The sequence below is a fragment of the Coregonus lavaretus genome (assembly GCF_964263955.1).
Source record: "Coregonus lavaretus genome assembly, chromosome: 8".
Taxonomy (NCBI): Eukaryota; Metazoa; Chordata; class Actinopteri; order Salmoniformes; family Salmonidae; genus Coregonus; species Coregonus lavaretus.
In genome coordinates this window covers 9,567,787-9,593,994 of record NC_139995.1, presented here as the reverse complement: position 1 = coordinate 9,593,994, position 26,208 = coordinate 9,567,787, and the positions used below count along the sequence as shown (strand labels likewise).

Here is a 26,208-nt window from a genome sequence, read left to right as displayed (position 1 = left end):
ATTCTACCTCTACTACTTCTATTTCTATACCCTATTGAGTGTACCCTATTCCTCAACCTGATTCTCCTTTGAGTTTGATGTTTATAAGCCTATATTCAGCAGAATATATGCCACTTGCCTGTTGTCCATTGGAGGATGGCAGGCAGAGGTGTTTGTTACACCAATCCTCATCCAACTTTAGGTCTTTAATCTATCCCTCAACCCTAAAACAAACTGCAAACATAACACAAAGTGAATCAACATAATAGTGTGTCTGAGGAAAGTATTGTGTTAAAGTGTATTACTGACAGTTCGCATAGTAATTAATCATTTTGCAAAAATGCAATTGGTAGTTCACTATTTGCCTTCATTGAAGTTTATTGGACCATTAGACTTCTCTATTTATTAAGACTTAGGAGGTATTCTAGTAGACCGTATCTAGTAGAGAGAATCTGATAAGATAGGGAAGCTCCATTATTTTAACCACCCCAATGTTTGGACATTTATTTGCATGAGAGAGATATACCTTTCCCTACATTATTGTCCCTACTAGCGTAGTTCCTGTCCCATAGGTAAATTCAGCTCCCCTTTGATGTTGCTTTTCGTTGTATCATTCATGGCTCCTTCTAGGTTATTTAGATATACAGTGCATTCAGAAAGTATTCAGACCCCTTCCTTTTTCCACATTTTGTTACGTTACAGCCTTATTCTAAAATTGATTAAATGCATTTTTTTCCTCATCAATCTACACACAATACCCCATAATGACAAAGTGAAAACAGTTTTTTTGACATTTTTGCAAATGTATATAAAAAAAAAAAGAAATACCTTATTTACATAAGTATTCAGACCCTTTGCTATGAGACTCGAAATTGAGCTCAGGTGCATCTTGTTTCCATTGATCATCCTTGAGATGTTTCTACAACTTGATTGGAGTTCACCTGGGGTAAATTAAATTGATTGGACATGATTTGGAAAGGCACACACCTGTCTAGATAAGGTCCCACAGTTGCCAGTGCATGTCAGAGCAAAAACCAAGCCATGAGGTCGAAGGAATTGTCCGTAGAGCTCCGAGACAGGATTGTGTCGAGGCACAGACCTGGGGAAGGGTACCAAAAAATGTCTGCAGCATTGAAGGTCCCCAAGAAGTGGCCTCCATCATTCTTAAATGGAAGAAGTTTGGAACCACCAAGACTCTTCCTAAAGCTGGCCGCCCGGCCAAACCGAGCAATCGGGGGAGAAGGGCCTTGGTCAGGGAGGTGACCAAGAACCCGATGGTCACTCTGACAGAGCTCCAGAGTTCCTCTGTGGAGATGGTAGAACCTTCCAGAAGGACAACCATCTCTGCAGCACTCCACCAATCAGGCCTTTATGGTAGAGTGGCCAGACGGAAGCCACTCCTCAGTAAAAGGCACTACAGCCCGCTTGGAGTTTGCCAAAAGACACCTAAAGGAGTCTCAGACCATGAGAAACAAGATTCTATGGTCTGATGAAACCAATATTGAATTCTTTGGCCTGAATGCCAAGCGTCACATCTGGAGAAAACCTGGCACCATCCCTACGGTGAAGCATGGTGGTGGCAGCATCATGCTGTGGGGATGTTTTTCAGTGGCAGGGACTGGGAGACTAGTCAGGATCGAGGGAAAGATGAATGGGGCAAAGTACAGAGAGATACTTGATGAAAACTTGCTCCAGTGCGCTTTGGACCTCAGACTAGGGCGAAGGTTCACCTTCCAACAGGACAACGGCCCTAAGCACACAGCCAAGACAAAGCAGGAGTGGCTTCAGGACATGTTTCTGAATGTCCTTGAGTGGCCTAGCCAGAGCCCGGACTTGATCCCGATCTAACATCTCTGGAGAGACCTGAAAATTGCTGTGCAGTGACACTCCCCATCCAACCTGACAGAGCTTGAGAGGATCTACAGAGAAGAATGGGAGAAACTCCCCAAATACAGGTGTGCCAAGCTTGTAGCGTCATACCCAAGAAGACTCAAGGCTGTAATCGCTGCCAAAGGTGCTTCAACAAAGTACTGAGTAAATGGTCATCTGCAACAAAAAATTACAACCTGTTCTGACTTTGTCATTATGGAATATTGTGTGTAGATTGATGAGGGGAAAACACTATTTAATCAATTTTAGAATAAGACTGTAACGTAACAAAATGTGGAAAATGTCAAGGGGTCTGAATACTTTCCGAATGCACTGTAACTACATAAGTAATGCCATAGTGTTCTGCTCAAGTCTTTGTATTGAGTTTACTGATGTGAGATATCTGCAGCTCGCGTGCCAGATGTTTAACACCCCTGACTAAGAGCCAACAGATATAATGCATTATTACTTGTTATAAGTGCTTATAATGTTTTATTATTAACTTGTATTATGTTCTGCCTTTGTATGGAAAAAAAACATTCAACAGGCTCAAAAGGAGATGATACTAAGTCATTATGAAGTCTTGCAATGCATTTATGAGTGCATCGTAATGCATTATTCCTGCTGTCTTTTAGTTAAAGTGTCACCTACCTTTTCTTCAGGGATAAGAACATTTTTATTTCAACATCCTAGTGGCCTACAGTACATCTTCAGAACTATATTATTGCTGTATTTAGTATGTACTGACACAGCCTATAAGCAAGCCCATAGTTTATCAGCATATCCCTTTAAGTATATGCAGTTAGATGTGTATACTAATCGTTTCTCTTTCCTTTGATTCAGGCCATGAATTTGGTAAGTGGATTTGACTTTTGCGATTTGCTTCCCCCCTGCTTGGCGGTGCCAGTGCATTGTCCACTCTGCTAATGCCCTCTGCTGGCATGGCAACCCAACCCCACTGCTATCCCATAATAAAGCAATGCTTAGGAATAGGGAATGTGTGTGCTTGAAACCACATTGCTGTGCATTGTACCTGATTATGCTAAACATTGAGCAGCTTGCTTGTGCAGGGTGATTCTGCTTCTCTGAGGGCTGCGTCTTCTGAGATATACTTTCCTCTCACAAGCCTTCTTTGTAATGCTTGTTCAGTGTGTGCTACATACACAAACACAAGGAAAGTTTGAAGCAGCATTAGCAAACATTTCATGTCTGTTCCATGTCCATAGGCTATTGTGATCCAAGAGAATGTTAAGGCATGGTCAAATCTGCATGCAAAAACAGAAACATTTTCTGATCAACATCACGATTCAATTCCATTGAGCATCACTTAGATAATATTGTAATTAATTTCACTGGGATTTTTTTGTCCAATTATGAGGCAAAGCATTTATGCAGCGCATAGGTTCAGTGAGCTTTATATTGTACACAGTTATAAGACCCCATCCACTACCAATGTGTAATGTACTACTTAACCTAGGGATGCACTTACACCATTTAGTGCATTATGACAGTACATTGAGAAAACATAAACGTTGCCCGTGTTCCTCTATTTGGCCGGAGTCTATAGTCATTTATATGGCTCTGCAAATCACCACTACATTTACATTTTACATTTAAGTCATTTAGCAGACGCTCTTATCCAGAGCGACTTACAGTTAGTGCATACACTACCGAATGAATTAATGAATGCAAATCACCACTACCAGTTCCACACACAACTTGTGTTTTATAGCTTTAATTTCACTTTGTTTACACTAAGGATTTTGCATTTGAAAACTCTTTAGGTCAGCTTTCTTCTGCTTTTACAGACGCATTTCATTCCTATTTCCTGACATGTAGTAATACTACCCAACAAGGCTAATGTAGGATATGCTGTTTCTCACCCTAGGAAATGTGACATAGTTGCACAGTGATGAGAATACACCGAAAGGTGTTGGCCTTTTAGATCCACTTGACTTTTTCCCCTCTCTCTCCTTGTTTCTGACGGATGTCCTGATATCACTTTAATTCACAGCTTCCACACCAAATAATTGTGGGGACTGAGGAGTGTAGTGCAATTTAACTGTCCCCTCTGTACTTTGTACCATGACACTAGTTTTGTGATATTGCTATATACACTACCGTTCAGAAGTTTGGGGTCACTTAGAAATGTCCTTGTTTTCCATGAAAACATACATGAAATGAGTTTGAATAGGAAATATAGCAAAATGCATAGGAAATGTAGTCATTGACAAGGTTAGAAATAATGATTTTTAATAGAAATAATAATTGTGTCCTTCAAACTTTGCTTTCGTCAAAGAATCCTCCATTTGTGGCAATTACAGCCTTACAGACCTTTGGCATTCTAGTTGTCAATTTGTTGAGGTAATCTGAAGAGATTTCACCCAATGCTTCCTGAAGCACCTCCCACTAGTTGGATTAGCTTGATGGGCACTTCTTAAGTACCATATGGTCAAGCTGCTCCCACAACAGCTCAATAGGGTTGAGATCCGGTGACTGTGCTGGCCACTCCATTATAGACAGAATACCAGCTGACTGCTTCTTCCCTAAATAGTTATTGCATAGTTTGGAGCTGTGCTTTGGGTCATTGTCCTGTTGTACAGTCGTGGTCAAAAGAGAATGACACAAGTATTGGTCTTCACAAAGTTCGCTGCTTCAGTGTTATGAGGTATTTTTATGCCCCAAACAATCGGAAAGGGGATTCATCAGAGTGACTTTACCCCAGTCCTCAGCAGCCCAATCCCTGTACCTTTAGCAGAATATCAGTCTGTCCCTGATGTATACCTCCCGAGTGACGCAGTGGTCTAAGGCAGTGGTCTAAAGTTGTGCCACTAGAGATCCTGGTTCGAATCCAGGCTCTGTCGTAGCTGGCCACGACCGGGAGACCCATGGGGCGGCGCACAATTGGCCCAGGGTAGGGGAGGGAATGGCCGGCAGGGATGTAGCTCAGTTGGTAGAGCATGGCGTTTGCAACGCCAGGGTTGTGGATTCGATTCCCAAGGGGGGCCAGTATAAAAAAGTAATGTATGCGCTCACTAACTGTAAGTCACTCTAGATAAGAGCGTCTTCTAAAATGTAAATGTAATGTTTTTCCTGGAGAGAAGTGGCTTCTTTGCTGCCCTTCTTGACACCAGGCCATCCTCCAAAACTCTTCTCCTCACTGTGCATGCAGATGCACTCACACCTGCCTGCTGCCATTCCTGAGCAAGCTCTGCACTGGTGGTGCCCCGATCCCGCAGCTGAATCAACTTTAGGAGACGGTCCTGGCGCTTGCTGGACTTTCATGGGCGCCCTGACGCCTTCTTCACAACAATTGAACCTCTCTCCTTGAAGTTCTTGATGATCCGATAAATGGTTGATTTAGGTGCAATCTTACTAGCAGCAATATCCTTGCCTGTGATGCCCTTTTTGTGCAAAGCAATGATGACGGCACGTGTTTCCTTGCAGGTAGCCATGGTTAACAGAGGAAGAACAATGATTTCAAGCACCTCCCTCCTTTTAAAACTTCCAGTCTGTTATTCTAACTCAATCAGCATGACAGAGTGATCTCCAGTCTTGTCCTCGTCAACACTCTCACCTGTGTTAACGAGAGAATCACTGACATGATGTCAGCTGGTCCTTTTGTGGCAGGGCTGAAATGCAGTGGAAATGTTTTTTGGGGATTAAGTTCATTTTCATGGCAAAGAGGGACTTTGCAATTAATTGCAATGTATCTGATCACTCTTCATGACATTCTGGAGTATATGCAAATTGCCATCATCAAAACTGAGGCAGCAGACTTTGTGAAAATTAGTATTTGTGTCATTCTCAAAACTTTTGACCACGACTGTAGGAGGAAATTGGTTCCAATCAAGCGCCGTCCACAGGGTGTGGCATGGCGTTGCAAAATGGAGTGATAGCCTTCCTTCTTCAAGATCCCTTATACCCTGTACAAATCTCCCACTTTACCACCACCAAAGCACCCCCAGACCATCACATTGCCTCCACCATGCTTGACAGATGGCATCAAGCACTCCTCCAGCATATTTTCATTTGGTCTGCGTCTCACAAATGTTCTTCTTTGTGATCCGAACACCTCAAACTTCAATTAGTCTGTCCATAACACTTTTTTCCAATCTTCCTCTGTCCGGTGTCTGTGTTCTTTTGCCCATCTTTTATTTTTATTAGCTGCCAGTTGAGGACCTGTGAGGCGTCTGTTTCTCGAACTAGACACTCTAATGTATTTGTCCTCTTGCTCAGTTGTGCACTGTTTGAGCCAGTTTGCGCTGTTCTGTGAAGGGAGTAGTACACAGCGTTGTACGAGATCTTCAGTTTCTTGGCAATTTCTCTCATGGAATAGCCTTCATTTCTCAGAACAAGAATAGACTGACAAGTTTCAGAAGAAAGTTATTTGTTTCTGGCCATTTTGATCCTGTAATCGAACCCACAATTGCTGATGCTCCAGATACTCAACTAGTCTCAAGAAGGCCAGTTTTATTGCTTCTTTAATCAGCACAACAGTTTTCAGCTGTGCTAACATAATTGCAAAAGGGTTTTCTAATGATCAATTAGCCTTTTAAAAATAAACTAGGAACTTGGATTAGCAAACACAACGTGGTATTGGAACACAGGACTGATGGTTGCTGATAATGGGCCTCTGTACGCCTATGTAGATAGTCAATACAAAAATCTGCCGTTTCCAGCTACAATAGCCATTTACAACATTAACAATGTCTACACTGTATTTCTGATCAATTTGATGTTATTTTAATGGACAAAAACCATTGCTTTTCTTTCAAAAACAAGGACATTTCTATGTTACCCCAAACTTTTGAACGGTAGTGTAGAGTGTCAGATACTGGGTCTGTGTAAATTGTGAGACACACCGAAAGTGACGTTTCAGCATTATTGTTGGGGTAAACATACAAGTAGGGCCGAATGCTCTTGAATGTCCTGGTACAAACATGCCAAGCTTAACCATAACCATCTACGCTTTTTTAATTTTTTATATCTCTGACAATTACAATCAGCAGAACATTGCAGACAAAACACATTCATACCAATTGCAATCTGACCATATACAGTGCAGTCAATGCAGCCATTAGGTTTATGTATTTATTCAGAGTCCTGTTTCTCTGTATTGAAACAGAGGAACTTTTTCTACTGCAGTCTTATTTTCTATTTTGTCTTTTCCCATAATAAGAGTGGTGGTGCCAACCAGATTTTCTCAGAGACAAACTCTCTTTCTGAAGTTTTCCTTCAAGGTCGCTACTAATTAGAATCATGTGACTCCTGGAATGTTCTGTTTGATTATGTTGCTTAAAAAGTTTTAATATGCTCATTGTTGAATGGTACAATTAATCATACCGGTATATATGTTCTCTTCACGTCTTCTTTTCAGTGATTGTAGCCTAGTAGTACTCCAAATGTAGTTGCAGCAAAGTGTTCACTTTTTAAGACTCAGATCTGCTGTATGTTTACTTAAGATCCTAATGAGAGTACATAAAAAGCTCAGACAATTTTAGATTACAGTATAAATAAAACATATTTGTATAAACATTGTGATAGTAGTAATAGTTGCAACTGTTGATTTTGTATGGCTATTAAACTAACTGTGTTCCTCTTGGGGCACTGTGAGTAGGCTAGTAGTGATGTCAGTGTACAAAACATTAAGAACACCTGCACTTTCTGTGACAGACTGACCAGGTGAATCCAGGCGAAAGCTATGATCCCTTATTGATGTCACTTTTTAAATCAACTCAATATTAGGAAGATGTCCTGAATGTTTTGTACACTCAGTGTATGTACTAGGTATTAGACTGCCCCCTAGTGGTGTATCTCCCTCACCTCTCCCTCCTCATCCACAGGACCAGGCGTCTAAAGACAAGGCACTCCAGAACATGGCAGCACTGTCGTCTGCTCAGATTGTGTCGCCGAGCCTGATCAAGAGCCAGCTACCCCCGCTGCCCCATTCTCCTTATCCCCCGCAAGCCAGGGTGAGCCCTTCTACACTGGGTTTGAGATTGCAATGATTGCTCTTTCTCTGCATTGACACTATTTACAAGTATTTAAACATTATTGTTATACTAGTAATTGATGTAGGCTATGTGAAAACAGTACAGTAAAGTACATTACCTAAGCAACTGACTCTGTAATCTTTGCCTTCCAGTTTTGGCCAGGCCCTATCCCAGGACAACCTGGCCCCTCTCAGGAGTGAGTATGACTGTGTTAACTATTTGTTGAGTGACAGGTTAAGATTGTATGTTTGGACTGTGCGTTTGATTGATTGATTGACACTTGGTGTGAGTGGAGTGGCGGGTTCTCTTTGGCACGTTTAACGGATCGCATTTGTGCACATCAGGCTGGTTCTAGAGCTCAACCCGGGAAGGACTCCTGGGCTTGGCCGCACCAGCTATGCGTAAGTTCCCTCCTGGTCTAGCTATATCACAAGGCAGCACTAACTCTGCTTCAGTATGCTTCCTGCTCCTGCACTCATTTTACAACCAGGCCACAGCCAGCTTCACGTCTGAGAGCGAGAAGACCAAACACAATGCTGGATTTGTTTGGAATGTCGTTCCGTTCTGACCATTAGGGATGTAAAAACATCCCAAAGCTATTTGTGCTGTAAAAACGTCACACAAGAAGGCGATTTCAAGACAAACTGTTGGCAGAATCAGTCCGTGACATCACCTAACTTGAGATCCGTGTTTGTCATATCAAATTGAAAGAAAATATTCTATTGACTTCTAAGCATGACTTGCACACAAAAAAAGCATATGGATTTGTAAGGAATTGGCCCATTGTGAACGTTGGTGTGTCACTCTCAAGCATCCCTCTGAAATTATGAGTGTCACAAATGAGCACAGTATGTCCACATGAAGGACAACAAACATCTATCAAATAATCAATCAATCAATGAACCAATCAATCAGAGTATTTAAATAGCATAACTAAGTGCATGGCGTAGTGCAATATGACAGAGTGAAGCAGAGGTGGACTTACGTCTAGCTGATGCAGCCACAGACACATGCCTATGTTGAGACACTAGTCATAACACTGTGGATCCACGTCTGTCTGACATGCCAATGAAGCCCAAAGCCACATGCCACTAGCATAACCAGGTTTCACATGGAATTTCACTTTTGGAAATTAGTGGAAAAAACACAAAGAGTTGGATAGTGAATATTGAAAAGTTTGACTCCTCAATTTACAGTGACTGTGATGTGATGATCAATCTCTTTCAGTATCAAACCTTTTGCACAGTCCTCATACCCAAACCTGCCAGGCCCTGCCCCCCCACCTATATCAAGTGAGTAGAGTCCAAGCAATTTCATTTTCATCTCCATTCATACATTCATTCATGCTTCATTAAAAAATCTGTTTTACAACGGAGACATGTCCCAAGGTAGCAGTAATGAAACACTCGATATAACATACACATCAGCAATATATCTGGTGCTTAACATTAATGCAGAAATTAAACATTATCTTCTGAGACCTCAGCCTGACTGTCTCTCTCTCTCTCTCTCTCTCTCTCTCTCTCTCTAAGCCTATGAACCCTTGGCACCCCCCCTCCCCCCGGCTGCTACGGCGGTGCCCGTGTGGCAGGACCGGACCATCGCCTCCTCCAAGCTGCGGATGCTAGAGTACTCTGCCTTCATGGAGGTGCAGAGGGACCCTGACAATGTGAGTCACCAAACCAACAACAGCACCCAACCACATTAACCAACCTGTCCTAATAAAAGTTGCAGATAAAAGCCTTTGTTTTACAGTCCACATAGTCATGTCTAGCACTAACTCAGTATGGCCAAGCTAGACTTCTGTCATGGCAACTGGTCTGAACATCTTTCTCTCTCTCCCCCCTGCAGTACAGCAAACACCTGTTTGTCCACATTGGTCAGACCAACCCCTCCTACAGCGACCCTCTGCTGGAGGCAGTGGACATCAGGCAGATCTATGACAAGTTCCCAGAGAAGAAGGGCGGACTCAAAGAGCTTTATGAGAAAGGCCCCCAAAACGCCTTTTTCCTAGTCAAATTTTGGGTGGGTAATTATGAAATCATCTTGCTCAATAATGTATTTATTACTGATGGTTTGACAAATCACTTTTTATTATTGTTTGATCCTCACCTTGAATGCTTTACAGCAGGGTTCCCAAACTGGCGGCCCGCAGGCCGAATTTGTCCCGCGGGTAGTTTTATTTGGCCCCCCCAAGTTGAATCCAGGTGAAAGCTATGATCCCTTATTGATGTCACTTGTTAAATCCACTTCAATCAGTGTAGATGAAGGGGAAGAGACAGGTCAAAGAAGGATTTTTAAGCCTTGAGACAATAGAGACATGGATTGTGTATGTGTGCCATTCAAAGGGTGAATGGGCAAGACAAAATATTTCAAGTGCCTTTGAACGTGGTAGGGTAGTAGGTGCCAGGCGCACCGATTTGTGTGTGTCAAGAACTGCAACGCTGCTGGGTTTTTCACGCTCAACAATTTCCCGTGTGTATCAAGAATGGTCCACCACCCAAAAGACATCCAGCCAAATTGAATGAATGAATTTAGGCTGTTCTGAGGGCAAAGGGTGGTGCAACTGAATATTAGTAAGGTGTTCCGAATGTTTTGTACACTCAGTGTATATTTTTAGAATTTTCATTGTTGGACATAAAATACTGTAAAAACACCAGGAAATCAGCTCCAAGTGATTGGAATTTTGGAAATCTGTTCCCAAGTATTCCCACGTACAGTATAATAGAGAGGTGTGATCGTATACAAATGTAACCACGGTTTGAAAGGATGATGTTTTAGTCTACAAATTAGTTGTAATTATGTTCTGGCCCCCCGACAATCAGCTCAAGAAAGAAGTCGGCCTGCAGCTGAATCTAGTTGATGATTCCTGCTTTACAGGGGAGTGTGTTGATTTAAAACATAGTTTAAACCTACACTGTCACACTCTCACACAGTCCCTTTTGGTAGTTTGAGTATTCTCTCATTTAGAGTGGAATAAGAAAAAATACAGTATTTGGGGGTTTATGCCTGTTAGCTGAGCGTTAATCTGATTTGTCCTGTGTGTCCTCTGACTTGTCCTGTGTGTGTCCTCTCACTGCAGGCGGATCTGAACAGCAGTGGTATGCAGGACGGCCCAGGCTCATTCTATGGAGTCAGCAGCCAGTACAGCAGCTCTGAGAACATGACAATCACCGTCTCCACCAAAGTCTGCTCATTTGGCAAACAGGTGGTAGAGAAAGTAGAGGTGAGGCCATTTTCAACTGGGTCTGCTTTATAGTCACAAAAACAGCTGTCAAGCCGTCATGGTAAATTAGGAGGTGCACTTACAGTTGAAGTCGGAAGTTTACATAAAAAACTCGTTTTTCAACCACTCCACAAATTTCTTGTTAACAAACTATAGTTTTGGCAAGTCGGTTAGGACATCTACTTTGTGCATGACACAAGTAATTATTCCAACAATTGTTTACAGATTATTTCACTTATAATTCACTGTATCATAATTCCAGTGGGTCAGAAGTTTACATACACTAAGTTGACTGTGCCTTTAAAAGCTTGGAAAATTCCAGAAAATGATGTCATGGCTTTAGAAGCTTCTGATAGGCTAATTGACATCATTTGAGTCAATTGGAGGTGTACCTGTGGATGTATTTCAAGGCCTACCTTCAAACTCAGTGCCTCTTTGCTTGACATCATGGGAAAATCAAAAGAAATCAGCCAAGACCTCAGAAAAAAAAATTGTAGACCTCCACAAGTCTGGTTCATCCTTGGGAGCAATTTCCAAACGCCTGAAGGTACCACGTTCATCTGTACAAACAATAGTACGCAAGTATAAACACCATGGGACCACGCAGCCGTCATACTGCTCAGGAAGGAGACGTGTTCTGTCTCCTAGAGATGAACGTACTTTGGTGCGAAAAGTGCAAATCAATCCCAGAACAACAGCAAAGGACCTTGTGAAGATGCTGTAGGAAACAGGTACAAAAGTAACTATATCCACAGTAAAAACGAGTCCTATATCGACATAACCTGAAAGGCCGCTCAGCAAGGAAGAAGCCACTGCTCCAAAACCGCCATAAAAAAGCCAGACTATGGTTTGCAACTGCACATGGGACAAAGATCGTACTTTTTGGAGAAATGTCCTCTGGTCTGATTAAACAAACATAGAACTGTTTGGCCATAATGACCATCTTTATGTTTGGAGGAAAAAGGTGGTACCTTGCAAGCCGAAGAACACCATCCCAACCGTGAAGCACGGGGGTGGCAGCATCATGCTGTGGGGGTGCTTTGCTGCAGGAGGGACTGGTGCACTTCACAAAATAGATGGCATCATGAGGAAGGAAAATGATGTGGATATATTGAAGCAACATCTCAAGACATCAGTCAGGAAGTTAAAGTTTGGTCGCAAATGGGTCTTCCAAATGGACAATGACCCCAAGCAAACTTCCAAAGTTGTGGCAAAATGGCTTAAGGACAACAAAGTCAAGATATTGGAGTGGCCATCACAAAGCCCTGACCTCAATCCTATAGAAAAATTGTTGGCAGAACTGAAAAAGCGTGTGCGGGCAAGGAGGCCTACAAACCTGACTCAGTTACACCAGCTCTGTCAGGAGGAATGGGCCCAAATTCACCCAACTTATTGTGGGAAGCTTGTGGAAGGCTACCCAAAACGTTGGACCCAAGTTAAACAATTTAAAGGCAATGCTACCAAATACTAATTGAGTGTATGTAAACTTCTGACCCACTGGGAATGTGATGAAAGAAATAAAAGTTGAAAAAATAATTCTCTCTACTAATATTCTGACATTTCACATTCTTAAAATAAAGTGGTGATCCTAATTGACCTAAGACAGGACAGAATTTTTACTAGGATTAAATGTCAGGAATTGTGAAAAACTGAGTTTAAATGTATTTGGCTAAGGTGTATGTAAACTTCCGACTTCAACTGTAAATGACTTAACTGGTTAGATTAAGGTTAAACAAAATGGGAATTAAATAGTAAATATACTGTCAGACACTATATATATTATATTTACCTCAACTAAGATATTGTTTGCTGTTTTGGGTAAGAGTTTTAAAATCTCTCCTCGTGTGAATTTCAGACGGAGTACGCCCGAATGGAAGGAGGGAAATGTGTCTACAGGATCCACCGCTCTCCCATGTGCGAGTACATGATCAACTTCATTCACAAGCTCAAACACCTGCCAGAAAAATACATGATGAATAGTGTTCTGGAAAACTTTACTATCCTTCAGGTAACATACTGCATTGCAAAGATACTAAGACAACGCCAGGGTTGTGGGTTCGATTCCCACGGGGGGCCAGTATGAAAATAATAATGTATGCACTAACTGTAAGTCGCTCTGGATAAGAGCGTCTGCTAAATGACGTAAAATGTAAAATGTAATAGTAACTAACTTACAATTTGGCAATGAACTGATATTTCAACCGTGGTCATAGGACAATAGCTGGGTGATATGTTTTTGACCTCGTGTTGTTGTGCTTTGTTAATTGATTGATTGATTGACGATATTTACTGTCTTTCACCTGTTGCAAGACCGTAGCTGAATCATGTTTCTTATCTCATTTTGCCGTGCTACCTCCTTCTGCCCCTCAGGTGGTGACAAACCGTGATACTCAGGAGACCTTGCTGTGTATAGCGTTTGTGTTCGAGGTCTCGACGAGTGAACACGGGGCACAGTACCACGTCTACAGGCTCGTGAAAGACTGACCCACCCACCGTTCTGCAGGGAGGTTTGGGAATCGGCTGCCGAAGCACTGCGTGACACAATCTGTACAGTACACACAGACTGCTCAACTGCCAAGAAACATTCAAACGACGTTAGAATGAACTGACACGAACAGATTTTATACTTCCACACGTTTTGATAAAATAGGAAAAAGGATGAGACAAGAAAGGCAACTTATTAACCATATATTTAAATGTGCTAAGACAAAGTGGGTCATATTGGTAATGACAATAAATGTACAGTAGCTTGAGATGTTTTTACTGAGGGAATGAGAAAGTGTACAAGGTTAAGAGAGTTGTCTCCAAGGGAACACACTCTAAGCAATATGGAAAAAAGTGTATAGATTGGAACGGTACAGCTACAAGGACCATGGAAGAAGAACAACCACAAAATAATCCAAAAGTAGAACTTTTCTACCAAGTGGTGTTGATAAATTAGATAGGATGGCAGCCAAGTGCCTTTCTCCAAAGACAAGTATTGATTGATTGCCAGCCACTCTGGAATGCCTTATGTACTACCTCTTGTCTTTAAATAAACAGAAAGAAACCAGACAGATGTAAATGCATCAATTCATTGGAAACTGAACATTACTATGCAGTTCACCCTTTCTTATCTAGGTCTTTGAAGCACACTTCTTATCCAAGCACATTGTGTTATGGACAGAGATGGGTGAAACTATTATTCATTTTCAATTGATGTGTTATCATGAATGGTTCCAAGTTTGGCTGCAGTCTACTTGTACAGTAAGGGGATAGCATGTTCAGATCATTCAGTTTCGAAACCCTTGGCTTATTGGGTCTAGACAACAACACATCTATGTGCTGTGGTGCACTTAAAATATCAAGAAAGGGTGAAGCAACAAATATGTTTCTTTTCTGCCTTTAGTTATGATATTGAAATGAACTGTTTCTGTACTGTGAGTCAGTGGATGCTACAGGAATATGTGTTACATAGGAGTATTTTGGGGATTTGTTTATATTTGTGATTAACTTTAACTCAGCACAGAGACCATAGCTGTTCTCTTAGAGTGGAGGGGATTCAACACTGTTTTCTTAAAAACATAGCTTGAGAATTCGCCCGATTAGAACTTGCCAAATTGTAACTGACCAAATTTAAGGGTGAGTTTCAACCAATGTAAGAACTCCAGGTATTCTTATCCAATTTGAGAGATCCCAATTGATGGATTTCACATTTAGTCTGATTGTAGGCCTACATGATGTAAGAGAAGTTTCTCTTTTGTAAATGTAACCAATAAAAACAAAAGCGATCTCTTAACTTATGAGCTTATCTCAAGAAATTCTACTCTTAATTTGTCAATGCCATCGGCCAATGAAAAACATATTTTATGTTTTGAAAGAGAGCTATCCTCTTTGTGCTGTGGTGTGACCATTGATTGTTATTTATATTGAAACGAATGGTGGGAGGGCTGGGCTGGGCTATGGGCCATGTGTTTATCCTTTGCCATTGCAATGGAGGTGTTACAAGTATTGCTGAGCTAAACTTTATACTAAAGACAAGATAACTGTCATCCCATGGATCTAGATAGGGGATTGTCTCTGCCTTGGACGGTTCACTGGGATTCTGTCAGAAGAATTCATACATCAGACTTTGTATGGTGGATTTAGTACACCAGGATTTGAATGTCATACTTCAAAAGCTAGACTTAAAACAACTGCTTAATCTTTACTAGCGGATTTCTCAATTGTACCATTTTTTTTACAGGCCCTTGTTTTTTTTATTATCATAATTAATATTTTTGTTTGTTGTTTTCTTCATTTTTTTACTTTCATTGGAAGCCATATGCATCCGTTGAAAACGTGTGTTTTTGTTGACATTGATGATGAGATCTTATGTATCATAATCTGAATGGTGTGGGCAAGTGTTTTTGGTTAATAGGTGGTTTATTGTGGCCTTGGTTACCAATTGTGCATTGCATTTTTGTATGTTATCTTCGAAGTAAGGGGGATTGTATTATATAATCAAATCAAAATATATGTATAATCTAACAATAAAAGACGCATTGTGCCTTTGGGGCCATTTTCCCCCAGAAAACCCATTAAAACATGTTTGTAATTTGATTGGTCAATGCAGTTTTCTTTACAGATTAGATACATTGTAAATAATAAATAATAAATAAATAAATTGGTCATTTAGCAGACGCTCTTATCCAGAGCGACTTACAGGAGCAATTAGGGTTAAGTGCCTTGCTCAAGGGCACATCGACAGATTTTTCACCTAGTCGGCTCGGGGATTAGAACCAGCGACCTTTCAGTTACTGGTACAACGCTCTTAACCACTAAGCTACCTGCCGCCCCATTGTCTCTAAACTATTGTAGATGGCACCGTTGTTATACTGTTGAAATAGTAATTGCATGTGCAATATATTGTACAGTATACTTCCGTTAGTCCTCTGTCACATTTCTAACTATGATGTAATTTCACAATTCAGTAGCCTACTTGAGGACAAGGACAAACACCAGAGTAGGCCAGTGGAGGCTGCTGAGGTGAGGACAGCTCACAATAATGTCTGGAACGGAGCTAATGGAATGGCATCAAACACATGGAAACCATATGTTTGTTGTATATGATACCATTCCACCAATTCCGCTCCAGCCATTACCACGAGCCCATCCTTCCCAATTAAAGTGCCACCAACCTCCTGTGGAGTAGGCATTATTCATCTGTCTGGTTTCTGATGGACTGTCGTTTCACTTTGCTTATTTGAGCTGTTCTTGCCATAATATGGACTTGGTCTTTAACCAAATAGGGCTATCTTCTATCTTATGAGTCATATAACCCATAAAACCTAGCAATCAAACAGGGAAATGGGTCCAATTGTTTTTCCACCATTCGTTTTTCCCATATGGGATTTCAGAAAAACTTCAAAAAAGGACTGCGTTTCGTGTAGGTTTACCCCAGTGTGATGTTTTGATAACCATGTAAATATGTCTAGGACAACTCATTTTGCCCTAAGGGGAATATGGCTGTGTGGGAACCCTAACTCTATAAAGGTGTGTATCAATTTAGCCTTTTGTTTTTTTGCCAATATGAAATATAAGGTCCTTATGCTTCCAAAACTTGACAAAACTCCCCCTACAGAAGACGCCTCCATCCAATGACTCTTATGTGTAATGTAATGGAACACTTTATACAGGAGTTGTTTTGAGATGGCTATGCATATTCATGAAATTATGCTAGTAGGGTAGCGTCTCTCTCTATCCCCCCACCCATTGAAAACAGGCTGTTGACGTTAACAGCCCTAATCGAATATTAAAAACTAAATTACAATAATGAGATGTATCCACCAATCCAAAGAAAGGATAGGCGGGAGCTAGACAGCTCGCCGTGCCACTTTGAAGACAACGACTCCCATTGTTAGGGCGGAGAAACATGTAACTTGTCAGTATATCCATAATCTTCGGTCAAGCAAAGCAGTGATGGGGAAACTGCCTTGGCTGGAAACAAGCTTTTTTTCAGTAAATAAAACGAAACCCACAGTAAGGTATTATGACGAACAGGGTTGTAAAAGTATCACCCTGTTTTCTTGACTTGTCAGCACGCGACATGTGACCAATGGTTTATATTCATTGCATGTGACCAACTGCAGCCGCACGGAACTTGCCAGCTAGCTAGCTAGCTAGCCTGCTTGCAAGGTTGGTAAGTTCATTGAAATCATTGGCTATCTAGCTAAAATAATTTGCTAGTTTATTGTTAAAGTTTATTCGCACCAAATTGTCACCCAGCTTCTCCATTTATGTAACTAATGCTAGCTAGCTAGAGTCTATAAACATTGCTACGGGTCTGTTTCTGTGTCGTGAAAGTCAAAGCCTGCTAGCTAGCTAGCTAAAGCCCTTTTTGGTTGTAGCTAGCCATGTTGATGGTGCACTAACTTCGATAAATTGTCTCTGGTTCTCATTGCAAACAAGCTGTAGTAGTGCCGGTCAGTTAGGCTGCAAGCTGGTCTCGAGGCAGTCAGGTCAGTCTGCTATGGCCCCCTGCAAGAGAGGAGACAGACAGTGAGTGTGGTGTCCCCCTGCATTGTTAGACTGTGTGGATTAATGATTTAGTGCTGCCAGGTGCCAGCTATCTTTACGCAGCTGTTTAATTGAACTTCCAAGTAATGTTCTCCTCTCTCACATAGAACTGTGAACATACAATACAAGTTGCTTAGGCTGGCTATAGACACTTAGAGAGCATTCAGCCTCAAAGTTGACTTACTCTACTCTGTCAATGTTTTGTCTTGTTGGAGTTCCAGTCATAGTCCTCACTGCTGATCCTAACTAGGGGCGTGGCTCCATCCATACAGCAGGGACTAGCCTAAGCACACAGGCAGGCATTGACCACTGTTGAAGTCTGCCATCACTGTTCATTCATTCCTATTACCATGGCTGACAGCAACACCATCAGGCTCCGAGTCTTCTCCCTCAACTGCTGGTGAGTGCTGTTTTGTTTTTAGTGTGTGCAGAGTAAGCATACATGTTTTGCATCGCACACATACTAGGCCTATAATGTGGTAATGTTGTCTGTCTGTCCTTCCTGTTCTCAGGGGTGTCCGTTACCTCAGCAAGCACTGTCCGCAGCGCTACGCCATGATAGGAGAGCTGTTGAGCAGAGAGGAGCATGATATTGTCCTGCTGCAAGAGGTTTGTTCACACACTGGTCTGTTCTGCTCATGTTTTGGTGAGGGAGGTCCACTGTGTTACACGCCATTCCACTACTCTCACAGCTGTCTCGACTGTCTGGGCATTTTGCCAAAGCTGTGGAATTTTTCCACCCTTATGTTCATACCATATATACATACATACATACCACAAACCCTCCCCAAAGTTATCCCTCTCTATTGAGCAAGCTTTTCAACACTTGTCTTGAGGCTATTAATTAACATGGTGAAGCCTTCGCTTACTGAACGCTTATCATTGAATATCTTCAAGTACAGTGCCTTCAGAAAGTATTCACACCCCTTGACATTTTTCCATGTTTTGTAGTATTTCAGCCTGAATTTGAAATCGATTACATTTAGATTTTTTGTCACTAGCCTACACACAATACCCATTAATGTCAAAGTGGAATTATGTTCTTCGATATTTTTTAAAAATTCATAAGAAATGAAAAGCTGACATTTCTTGAGTCAATAAGTATTCAACCCCTTTGTTACGGCAAGCCTAAATAAGTTCAGGAGTAAACATTTGCTTAACAAGTCACATAATAAGTTGCATGGACTCACTGTGTGCAATACTAGTGTTTAACATCTCTCTACCCCACACATACAATTATCTGTAAGGTCCTGGAGTCAAGCAGTGAATTTCAAACACAAAGACCAGGGAGGTTTTCCAAAGGAGGGCACCTATTGGTAGATAGGTAAAAATAAAATAAAAAGCAGACATTGAATATCCTGTTCAGCATGGTGAAGTTATTAATAACACTTTGGATGGTGTATCAATACACCAGTCACTACAAAGATACAAGTGTCCTACCTAACGCAGTTGCCGGAGAGGAAGGAAACCGCTCAGGGATTTCACCACAAGGCCAACGGTTACAGAGTTTAATGGCTGTGATAGGAGAAAACTGAGGATGGATCAACAACATTGTAGTTACTCCACAATACTAACCTAATTGACAGTGAAAAGAAGGAAGCCTGTATAGAATAAGGACAAATATTCCAAAACTTGCATCCTGTTTGCAACAAGGCACTAAAGTAATACTGCAAAAAAATGTGGCAAATCAATTTGTCCTGAATACATATTGTTACATTTGGGGCAAATCCAATACAACACATTGTTGAGTACCACTCTCCATATTTTCAAGCATAGTGGTGGCTGCATCATATTATGGGTATGCTTGTCATCATTAAGGACTGGGGAGTTATTCAGGATAAAAAAATAACCGGAATGGAGCTATGCACAGGCAAAATCCTAGATGAACACATGGTTCAGTCTGCTTTCCACCAGACACTGCCAGATGAATTCACCTTTCAGCAGCACAATAACGTAAAACACAAGGCCAAATATACACTGGAGTTGCTTACCAAGAAGATTGTGAATGTTCCTGAGTGGCTGAGTTACAGTTTTGACTTAAATCTGCTTGAAAATCTATGGCAAAACTTGAAAATGGGTGTCTAGCAATGATCAACAACCAATTTGACAGAGCTTGAAGAACTATGAAAAGAATAGCTGTAATCACTGCCAAATGTGTTTCTAACATGTATTGACTCAGGGGTGTGAATACTTATGTAAATGAGATATTTCTTTATTTCATTTTCAATCCATTGCAAGTATTTCTAAAAACATGTTTTCACTTTGTCATTATGGGGTATTGTGTGAGATTGTGTTTTGTTCTGGCTGTAACACAACAAAATGTGGAATAAGTCAAGGGGTATGAATACTTTCTGAAGGCACTGTATGTTCTCAATGTTCCCCTGGTTTTATTTTTCAGGTCTGGAGTGAAAAAGACTTCCTCTGCTTGAAAAGGAAACTTTCCTCTACCCATCCGCACTCCCATTACTTCAAAAGGTACAATTAGAAATGTTCGAACCAAGATGTCTTGTTCAATCTGTTGGTGTTCCTGGCCCTATAGGACCTCCATGTAGTTCGTTTTCCTAGTAACCCCTTCATCAACTCTCAAAACACATGGAAAATATTTTAAATCACTTAAGTTTTCATTCAATTGCTTAGTCAAACATAGTTCATTAAGGACTTATTTTAATAGGAAGACAAAACACATAGTGATCCCTGTGCTCTGCATTGTACACTGCATTTTAATGTCAACCACAATAAACTATTCATTTGGAAGATAATGACCTCAATGCAGGAAGATTAGCTAGCTATAGCACAATGGAATTTCTCCAAGTTAATCTTAATACTTGCTTGACCTCCATACCAAGGCACAGGACTAAGATTAGTTCAAAGGCCTTGCATTTCTAATCCTCTCAGAAATTCACTAAAAGAGTGGAGGAGATCAGCAGATTTTAGTGAGTTGGTTCTTACAGTTTAGTCAGAAGTCACATACACTTTTCAGCATATTGACTGGTGTAGTTTAGTCATCATGTCTAACAGTCTACAGCTTTTAGACATAAGATAAATGGGATTTAGCACTTTACTTGAACAGAACCTACATTAGGACTTCATAACCCATGCATACCACATTCATAAGCAGTACATAGGTATGCATGGGTTATGAATGTGTAATAAAGTCCTTCTGTAGGTAGCCTACCATTAAAGTAAAGTGTGACCAAACACTCTATAGTAACATGTGGTAGCCTACACGTGTATCTTAATGCTGTACGTTGTGTTTCTCTCCCCCGCCTCTCCTCCAGTGGCGTCATAGGCAGTGGACTGGCCACGTTCTCCAGACATAGAATCCATGACGCATTTCTCTACCGCTATTCATTAAACGGCTATCCATACATGGTAAGTCATCTAGTCCTTACACATTTGTGTGTACAGTATGATGAGTTTGGCTTTGGTAGGTAGTCAGACATTCTCTTCAGTCCTCACTGTGTATCCTGTCCTCTGATCCAGGCCCAACATGGAGACTGGTTTGGAGGCAAGGCTGTGGGGATGGTCATATTAAACATAGGCAGACTGACAGCACATGTCTACGTCACACATGTAAGTGTTTCTATCCAAACTTCTCATCCACACCTGTGAATAAGATGATGGTGCCCTGATCCAAGGGCAGTTTAGTTAATTTCTCCATAATGGTTAAAGGGGCAATCTGCGGTTGCTACGTTCATTTATTGAAGAACATGACTTATCCGTGCCTCATGAGCTTAGTTCAACTGTCGTACCCCACCAGAACCCAAAATATAAGCTTGTTTTACTCCAATTTTTGTAAACAATGTAGATGTAAACAAACACTGTGTGGTCCTCTGTAGCTCAGCTGGTAGAGCACGGCGCTTGTAACGCCAAGGTAGTGGGTTCGATCCCCGGGACCACCAATACACAAAAATGTATGCACGCATGACTGTAAGTCGCTTTGGATAAAAGCGTCTGCTAAATGGCATATTATTATTATTATTATTATTACTGTATAGCCTCAAAACATGTTTAAAACTAAAATGTTCATCTCATATATGGCCTGTTCTTGCACTAGAGCTCTGTCTCTGAATTTAAGAGTGCTTACATTTCTCCAAACCCATCCCTCAGCAGTGGTGGGGAGTCCGCTTTGTTGTTGTTTGAACTGCAGATTGCCCCTTCTAAGGTTAGGATTTTGGGGAGTTTGCTGAACCTAGATCTGTGCCTAGGGGTAACCTCTACCTGTAGCAGACACATGCATATGAGATGTATCTATGACTGATGTGGTGTCCTCTTCCTGTGTGTGTGTTGTCCAGCTGCATGCAGAGTACTGCAGGGAGAAGGACTCCTACTTACCTCATAGAGTGGTACAGGCCTGGGAGCTGCAGCAGTTTATACGGTAAGGAGGCTAAAACTCAATGCATTTTAATTTCAATGCCATTTTAATGGGTGTTATTTTGATTTATTCTGTTAGTCATACCTCCAGTGGAGCAGACCTGGTGATTTTGGCCGGAGATCTGAACCTGCATCCCCAGGACCTTGGCAACCGGTTGCTACGGACATACACTGGCCTCCGGGACAGTTACACAGAGACTGCTAAGTTTGATGTATGATGATCAGTCCAGTGCCATTAATTTTTTCATTTGAAATCTAACTGAAATATCTTGCAGAGGAGAGGTTGATTTATGTTTGATTAGTTATGCACATGCCTCTAATGCTTATTAAAATACACTGAAAAGCTATTAATCATATTTTCTCTGTAGGGCTGTGAGGACGGCATCACTCTTATAGCAGATAACCCTTTCATCAATCCCAAAGAGCTCTGCCCCTTCGAGAAGGGCATCCGAATAGACTACATCCTCTACAAGGTGACAGTGGGAAGGATCGTTCGATATCCGGCATTTGTTTTAATTTCTAACTAACTTTCATATTTGACAAACAGTCTGCCAATATGTACTGGACAATAAATGTGCCTACTTATTACCAAAATAAAAATAGACATTGATCATTGTATTGATGGTACATCTTGTACACTAAAATGTGTGTTGTATCATTCCCAGGGGTCAGGAAGAGTGTCTATCCAGTGTGAGTCTCTGTCAACCACCAAGGGTTCTGTCCCTGACCATCCCTTCCCTTACTCTGACCACGAGGCCCTGAGCGCAGAGCTGCAGCTGCAGACCCTGACACAGCAGGCAGGAGGAGACGAGACCAGAGGTATGCAGGACTGTGCTGCAGGTACTCATTCTAAGCCTCATTCACCACTATTTCATACCATTCTCTACGGACAACACACCATTCCAGTTACAATGTGATGGCCTAGGGTTTGACTTGCTATTTCCCTCCTTCCCTCAGGTAAGCTGGCTGAGCTGGTGGACATAGTGACGGAGGCCCGTACTGAGGTGAAGGTGGGCCTGTACTGTGCTGAGAGGATGCGCTACACGGCAGCTCGTACCGGGGTGATGGGCCTGGCCCTGCTGCTGTTGGAGCTGGCCATCGCTGCTGTTCCCTGGCTAGCCCTGGGAGCTGACCAGCCCTTCCCCCAGGCCTCCTTCTACCTATTGGGCGTGCTGTGCTTTGCCATCCTGATCACCACCTTCCTGCTCTACATCTTCTACACCATGGAGGTGAAGGCTCTACAGGGGGCAGAGGACCAGATGAGGCTGGCTGTAGGGAGCCTCCAGGAGAGGCTGAGGGGATTCCCCCTGGCCCAGCCTCTGATCCCCCTCCGTAGGCCACCGGACGGACAGGATCCCTGCCCTCTGGAGCCAGAGGAATAGAGGCATGGGGGGTATAAAATGAACTTTGAGGAACTGATCTTAAAGATGGAATCTGAAGTAGGGGAAACAACGCCCCAGGGCTGTTCTTATTGTTGATGAAGCAGAGGTGGGGAGCGTCGTGTATTAAGATCAAACAAATTACAGTACATATGCTGCTGTTCTATTGCGTATGCAATGATGTCCGATGGGGGGAAAAACAGTGTTTGTTGTTTACAGTTACTTATTTGCTATTGTAATATTGCAAACGGACGTGGCAGTTTCACCATTAAGGATTCCAGCTTTTAAAGAGGTCCTTGGAGTTGTCTGTCTGCATCGACTGAATGTGCTTTATGCTATTGAGGTTTCACTGCAGTAGAAGCATTCAGCATAAGCTTTGACGTAATGACTTGAACCAAAAGAAAATTACTTTTCTTAGTGGCTTTGCTCATGTGCTTAGCTGCTATGTTTGTTTCGTTTTTTTAACTTTGTGCATCTGTAAATTCCACTCGACAATCTTTGGATTGCACAGCACTTACTCATCTTCCCTCTCGAACAATGACCGCTTCTCGTGGCAATTGGCCATGAGACAATCTGGTGATAAACACATTCTTAACGTACATCTTTCCTATAGTCCAGACCTGAGGATTGCGTTGGCACTAGGAGGTTCCTCAGGTCTGGCTTGCATTCCACCACTCAGGGTGTTGGTGGGACCAATTCTTTCCTCTGTTTCATGAATTCCTTTACAGTGTATAGCAGCTTAGAGCCTCTTTACCCCAACTCAGGGACGATGTATGACCTCTACTTTTAGTGGAGCCATGTTTTGTTCGGTTGGTTTGAACGTTACACTAAATTCCAAATTGATCCCCCTAGCCCTTACACCTTAGGCACTCCTGTAGATCTGATAGGCTTGGATAGGTAGATGCATTGCAGTAGTAGCTCTGTCTTCTGATTGGATGGGTGGAACTATTACCATATTGCTTCCACCTATCCAATCCTCTCAGATCAACATGAGTGTCTAAGGAGTAGAGTCTTAAGGGTCCATTTGGAATTCAGCATCCAAGTGCCCTGCAGGACGAGAGCTCCTGTGACGTGGTTTGAAATTAACTGTGGGGACAAAGCACAGTTCCTCTCTTGAACTGTACATTAGGCTTTTATTTCGTAGACGTGTTGGAGGAGATGATCAGATCTCTTGAACGGTGGGTGCACTGTCCCAAAGGGAGAGATTTGAACGCATTTGCTTGTCTTAGTAGTGTGTTTAGAAAATGTTGATTAATCAAGTCACTTGCTCTTATTTATTTATGAAATTAACAAATGATATGGTAACCAATCAATGCACACTTATAAAGATTCACATAAAGTTGATAAGATCAAGTTGTTAGGGTACTTGCACTTGATTAGCAAGATAAAGCTTTTAATGTACTTGTTACCTTGTAATTGAATGTACTGTAAAACGAAGGCCAGTGCAACCATTGCTGCATATGCAGAGATTGTCAATTTAAATGTAAAGAACATAACTGTAACCCTGACCTGCTTTTTTCAGGGATTCAGTTTAGTGCAATTAATGTAGGGAAAAGACTGAATAATATGAGTTTTTTAAAAATATTACACATAGATACATTCAGTTATCTTCACAAATGTAGGCTAGTTAAATGTATTCTGGCACTCTTTGAATCATCTTGGTTAAAACGGAACTCTAGCTAATACTGTATAGTTACTAACAATCCATGATAATCCTCTATAACATTTCAGGCAGTATTCAATCCACTTGATTATATGGATTATTATTATTGACAATTGAAGGACATGATTGTAAAGGCAATAATAAATAATGTATACTAATATTTGGATTTATGTGAACTATGTTCTTATAGTATGATTACTTCTTAGGATCTGCAAATTAATGACAATCCACTTTTTACATTTTATCATTTTGCAAACACTCTTTTCCAGAATGACTTACAGTAGTGGGTGCATACTTTTTCTTACTGGCCCCCCATGGGAATCAAACCCACAACCCTGGTGTTGCAAGCGTCATGCTCTGCCAACTGAGCCACATGGGAATCAACACTCAATCACACATCATTGACACTGCAGCTTTGGAAGAGCCTACAGTCTTTCAGACATTCTGTTCATATCATCTGCTTAGTAACTTAGTCGGTAAAGCATGGCGCTTGCAACACCAAGGGTTGTGGGTTCGATTCCAGTCACAGTGCACCATTCACTTTAGAGTCATGCGGTATAAATATCTCTCCATTTCTTTGTGGTTCAAATTTACTTTTCTTACCGCTAGAGAGCAATGTTGCACATGTAGCAGAGACTGACCACCTGAGGATAGCAATACAATTCTATTGGCAACCAAAACAAATAGGAAAGCAAGATGAGGTGACCCATGTGATATACCTTTCAAATATTAACCATGTGATGTATCCCATCTGTGGTATAGTCTTTGCTGGAAATGCATACACTTACACACAAAGATCTTCCAACTTTAAGAGAAATAGACGTATTATAAAATATTGACGTTTGTACATTCACTTAACATTTTAAAAATATATATGGATTGTTTGCCTTTGTTTACACTGACATTTGGGTTTATTACAAAGTAATAATAATATAGCCTACGACTGACATTTGGAAACTACAAACTGTAAGTCTGTATAGATCTAGAATCGGTTTCCTATTTTGCAACAAAGCCTCCTTCACTCATGCTGCCAAACATGCCCTCGTAAAACTGACTATCTTACTGATCCTTGACTTCGGCGATGTCATTTACAAAATAGCCTCCAACACTATTCAGCAAATTGGATGTAGTCTATCACAGTGCCATCCGTTTTGTCACCAAAGCCCCATATACTACCTACCACTG

General features: G+C 41.5%; 2 protein-coding genes across 3 annotated transcripts in view; both read left to right on the top strand.

Annotated features, from left to right (window-relative positions):
- Positions 1 to 15,650, top strand: part of LOC311133874 (transcriptional enhancer factor TEF-5-like) — a 40,210-nt gene extending 24,560 nt beyond the window's left edge. Inside the window, exons 6-15 of the mRNA XM_084167479.1 lie at positions 2,692 to 2,703; positions 7,695 to 7,823; positions 7,997 to 8,040; positions 8,189 to 8,245; positions 9,072 to 9,136; positions 9,377 to 9,513; positions 9,696 to 9,869; positions 10,927 to 11,070; positions 12,926 to 13,078; positions 13,441 to 15,650. Coding sequence (XP_084023605.1) covers positions 2,692 to 2,703; positions 7,695 to 7,823; positions 7,997 to 8,040; positions 8,189 to 8,245; positions 9,072 to 9,136; positions 9,377 to 9,513; positions 9,696 to 9,869; positions 10,927 to 11,070; positions 12,926 to 13,078; positions 13,441 to 13,554 — 1,029 coding nt within the window. The 3' untranslated portion in view covers positions 13,555 to 15,650. The remainder of the gene's footprint in view (positions 1 to 2,691; positions 2,704 to 7,694; positions 7,824 to 7,996; positions 8,041 to 8,188; positions 8,246 to 9,071; positions 9,137 to 9,376; positions 9,514 to 9,695; positions 9,870 to 10,926; positions 11,071 to 12,925; positions 13,079 to 13,440) is intronic.
- Positions 15,651 to 17,822: 2,172 nt separating this feature from the next.
- On the top strand, positions 17,823 to 25,179 carry LOC311133226 (sphingomyelin phosphodiesterase 2-like). 2 transcript variants are annotated; one of them, XM_084166713.1, is made up of 10 exons: positions 17,823 to 18,007; positions 18,120 to 18,216; positions 20,006 to 20,082; positions 20,886 to 20,979; positions 21,091 to 21,180; positions 21,903 to 21,985; positions 22,061 to 22,193; positions 22,350 to 22,454; positions 22,647 to 22,821; positions 22,939 to 25,179. In XM_084166713.1, exons 1-10 carry the CDS (start codon positions 17,958 to 17,960, stop codon positions 23,361 to 23,363), a joined length of 1,329 nt encoding a protein of 442 aa, XP_084022839.1. In that variant the 5' UTR covers positions 17,823 to 17,957; the 3' UTR covers positions 23,364 to 25,179. The 2 variants fall into 2 exon arrangements, with proteins under 2 accessions (XP_084022839.1, XP_084022840.1); XM_084166714.1 differs by having other exon boundaries at positions 17,867 to 18,007; positions 22,647 to 22,800; positions 22,939 to 25,172.
- Positions 25,180 to 26,208: the final 1,029 nt, after the last annotated feature.

Coding starts and splice junctions, on each gene's coding strand:
- LOC311133226 (XM_084166713.1), top strand. CDS start 17,958: ATGGCTGACAGCAACACCATCAGGCTCCGAGTCTTCTCCCTCAACTGC. Junction 18,008..18,119: donor GTCTTCTCCCTCAACTGCTG/GTGAGTGCTGTT, acceptor TCCTGTTCTCAG/GGGTGTCCGTTACCTCAGCA. Junction 20,980..21,090: donor TAAACGGCTATCCATACATG/GTAAGTCATCTA, acceptor CCTCTGATCCAG/GCCCAACATGGAGACTGGTT.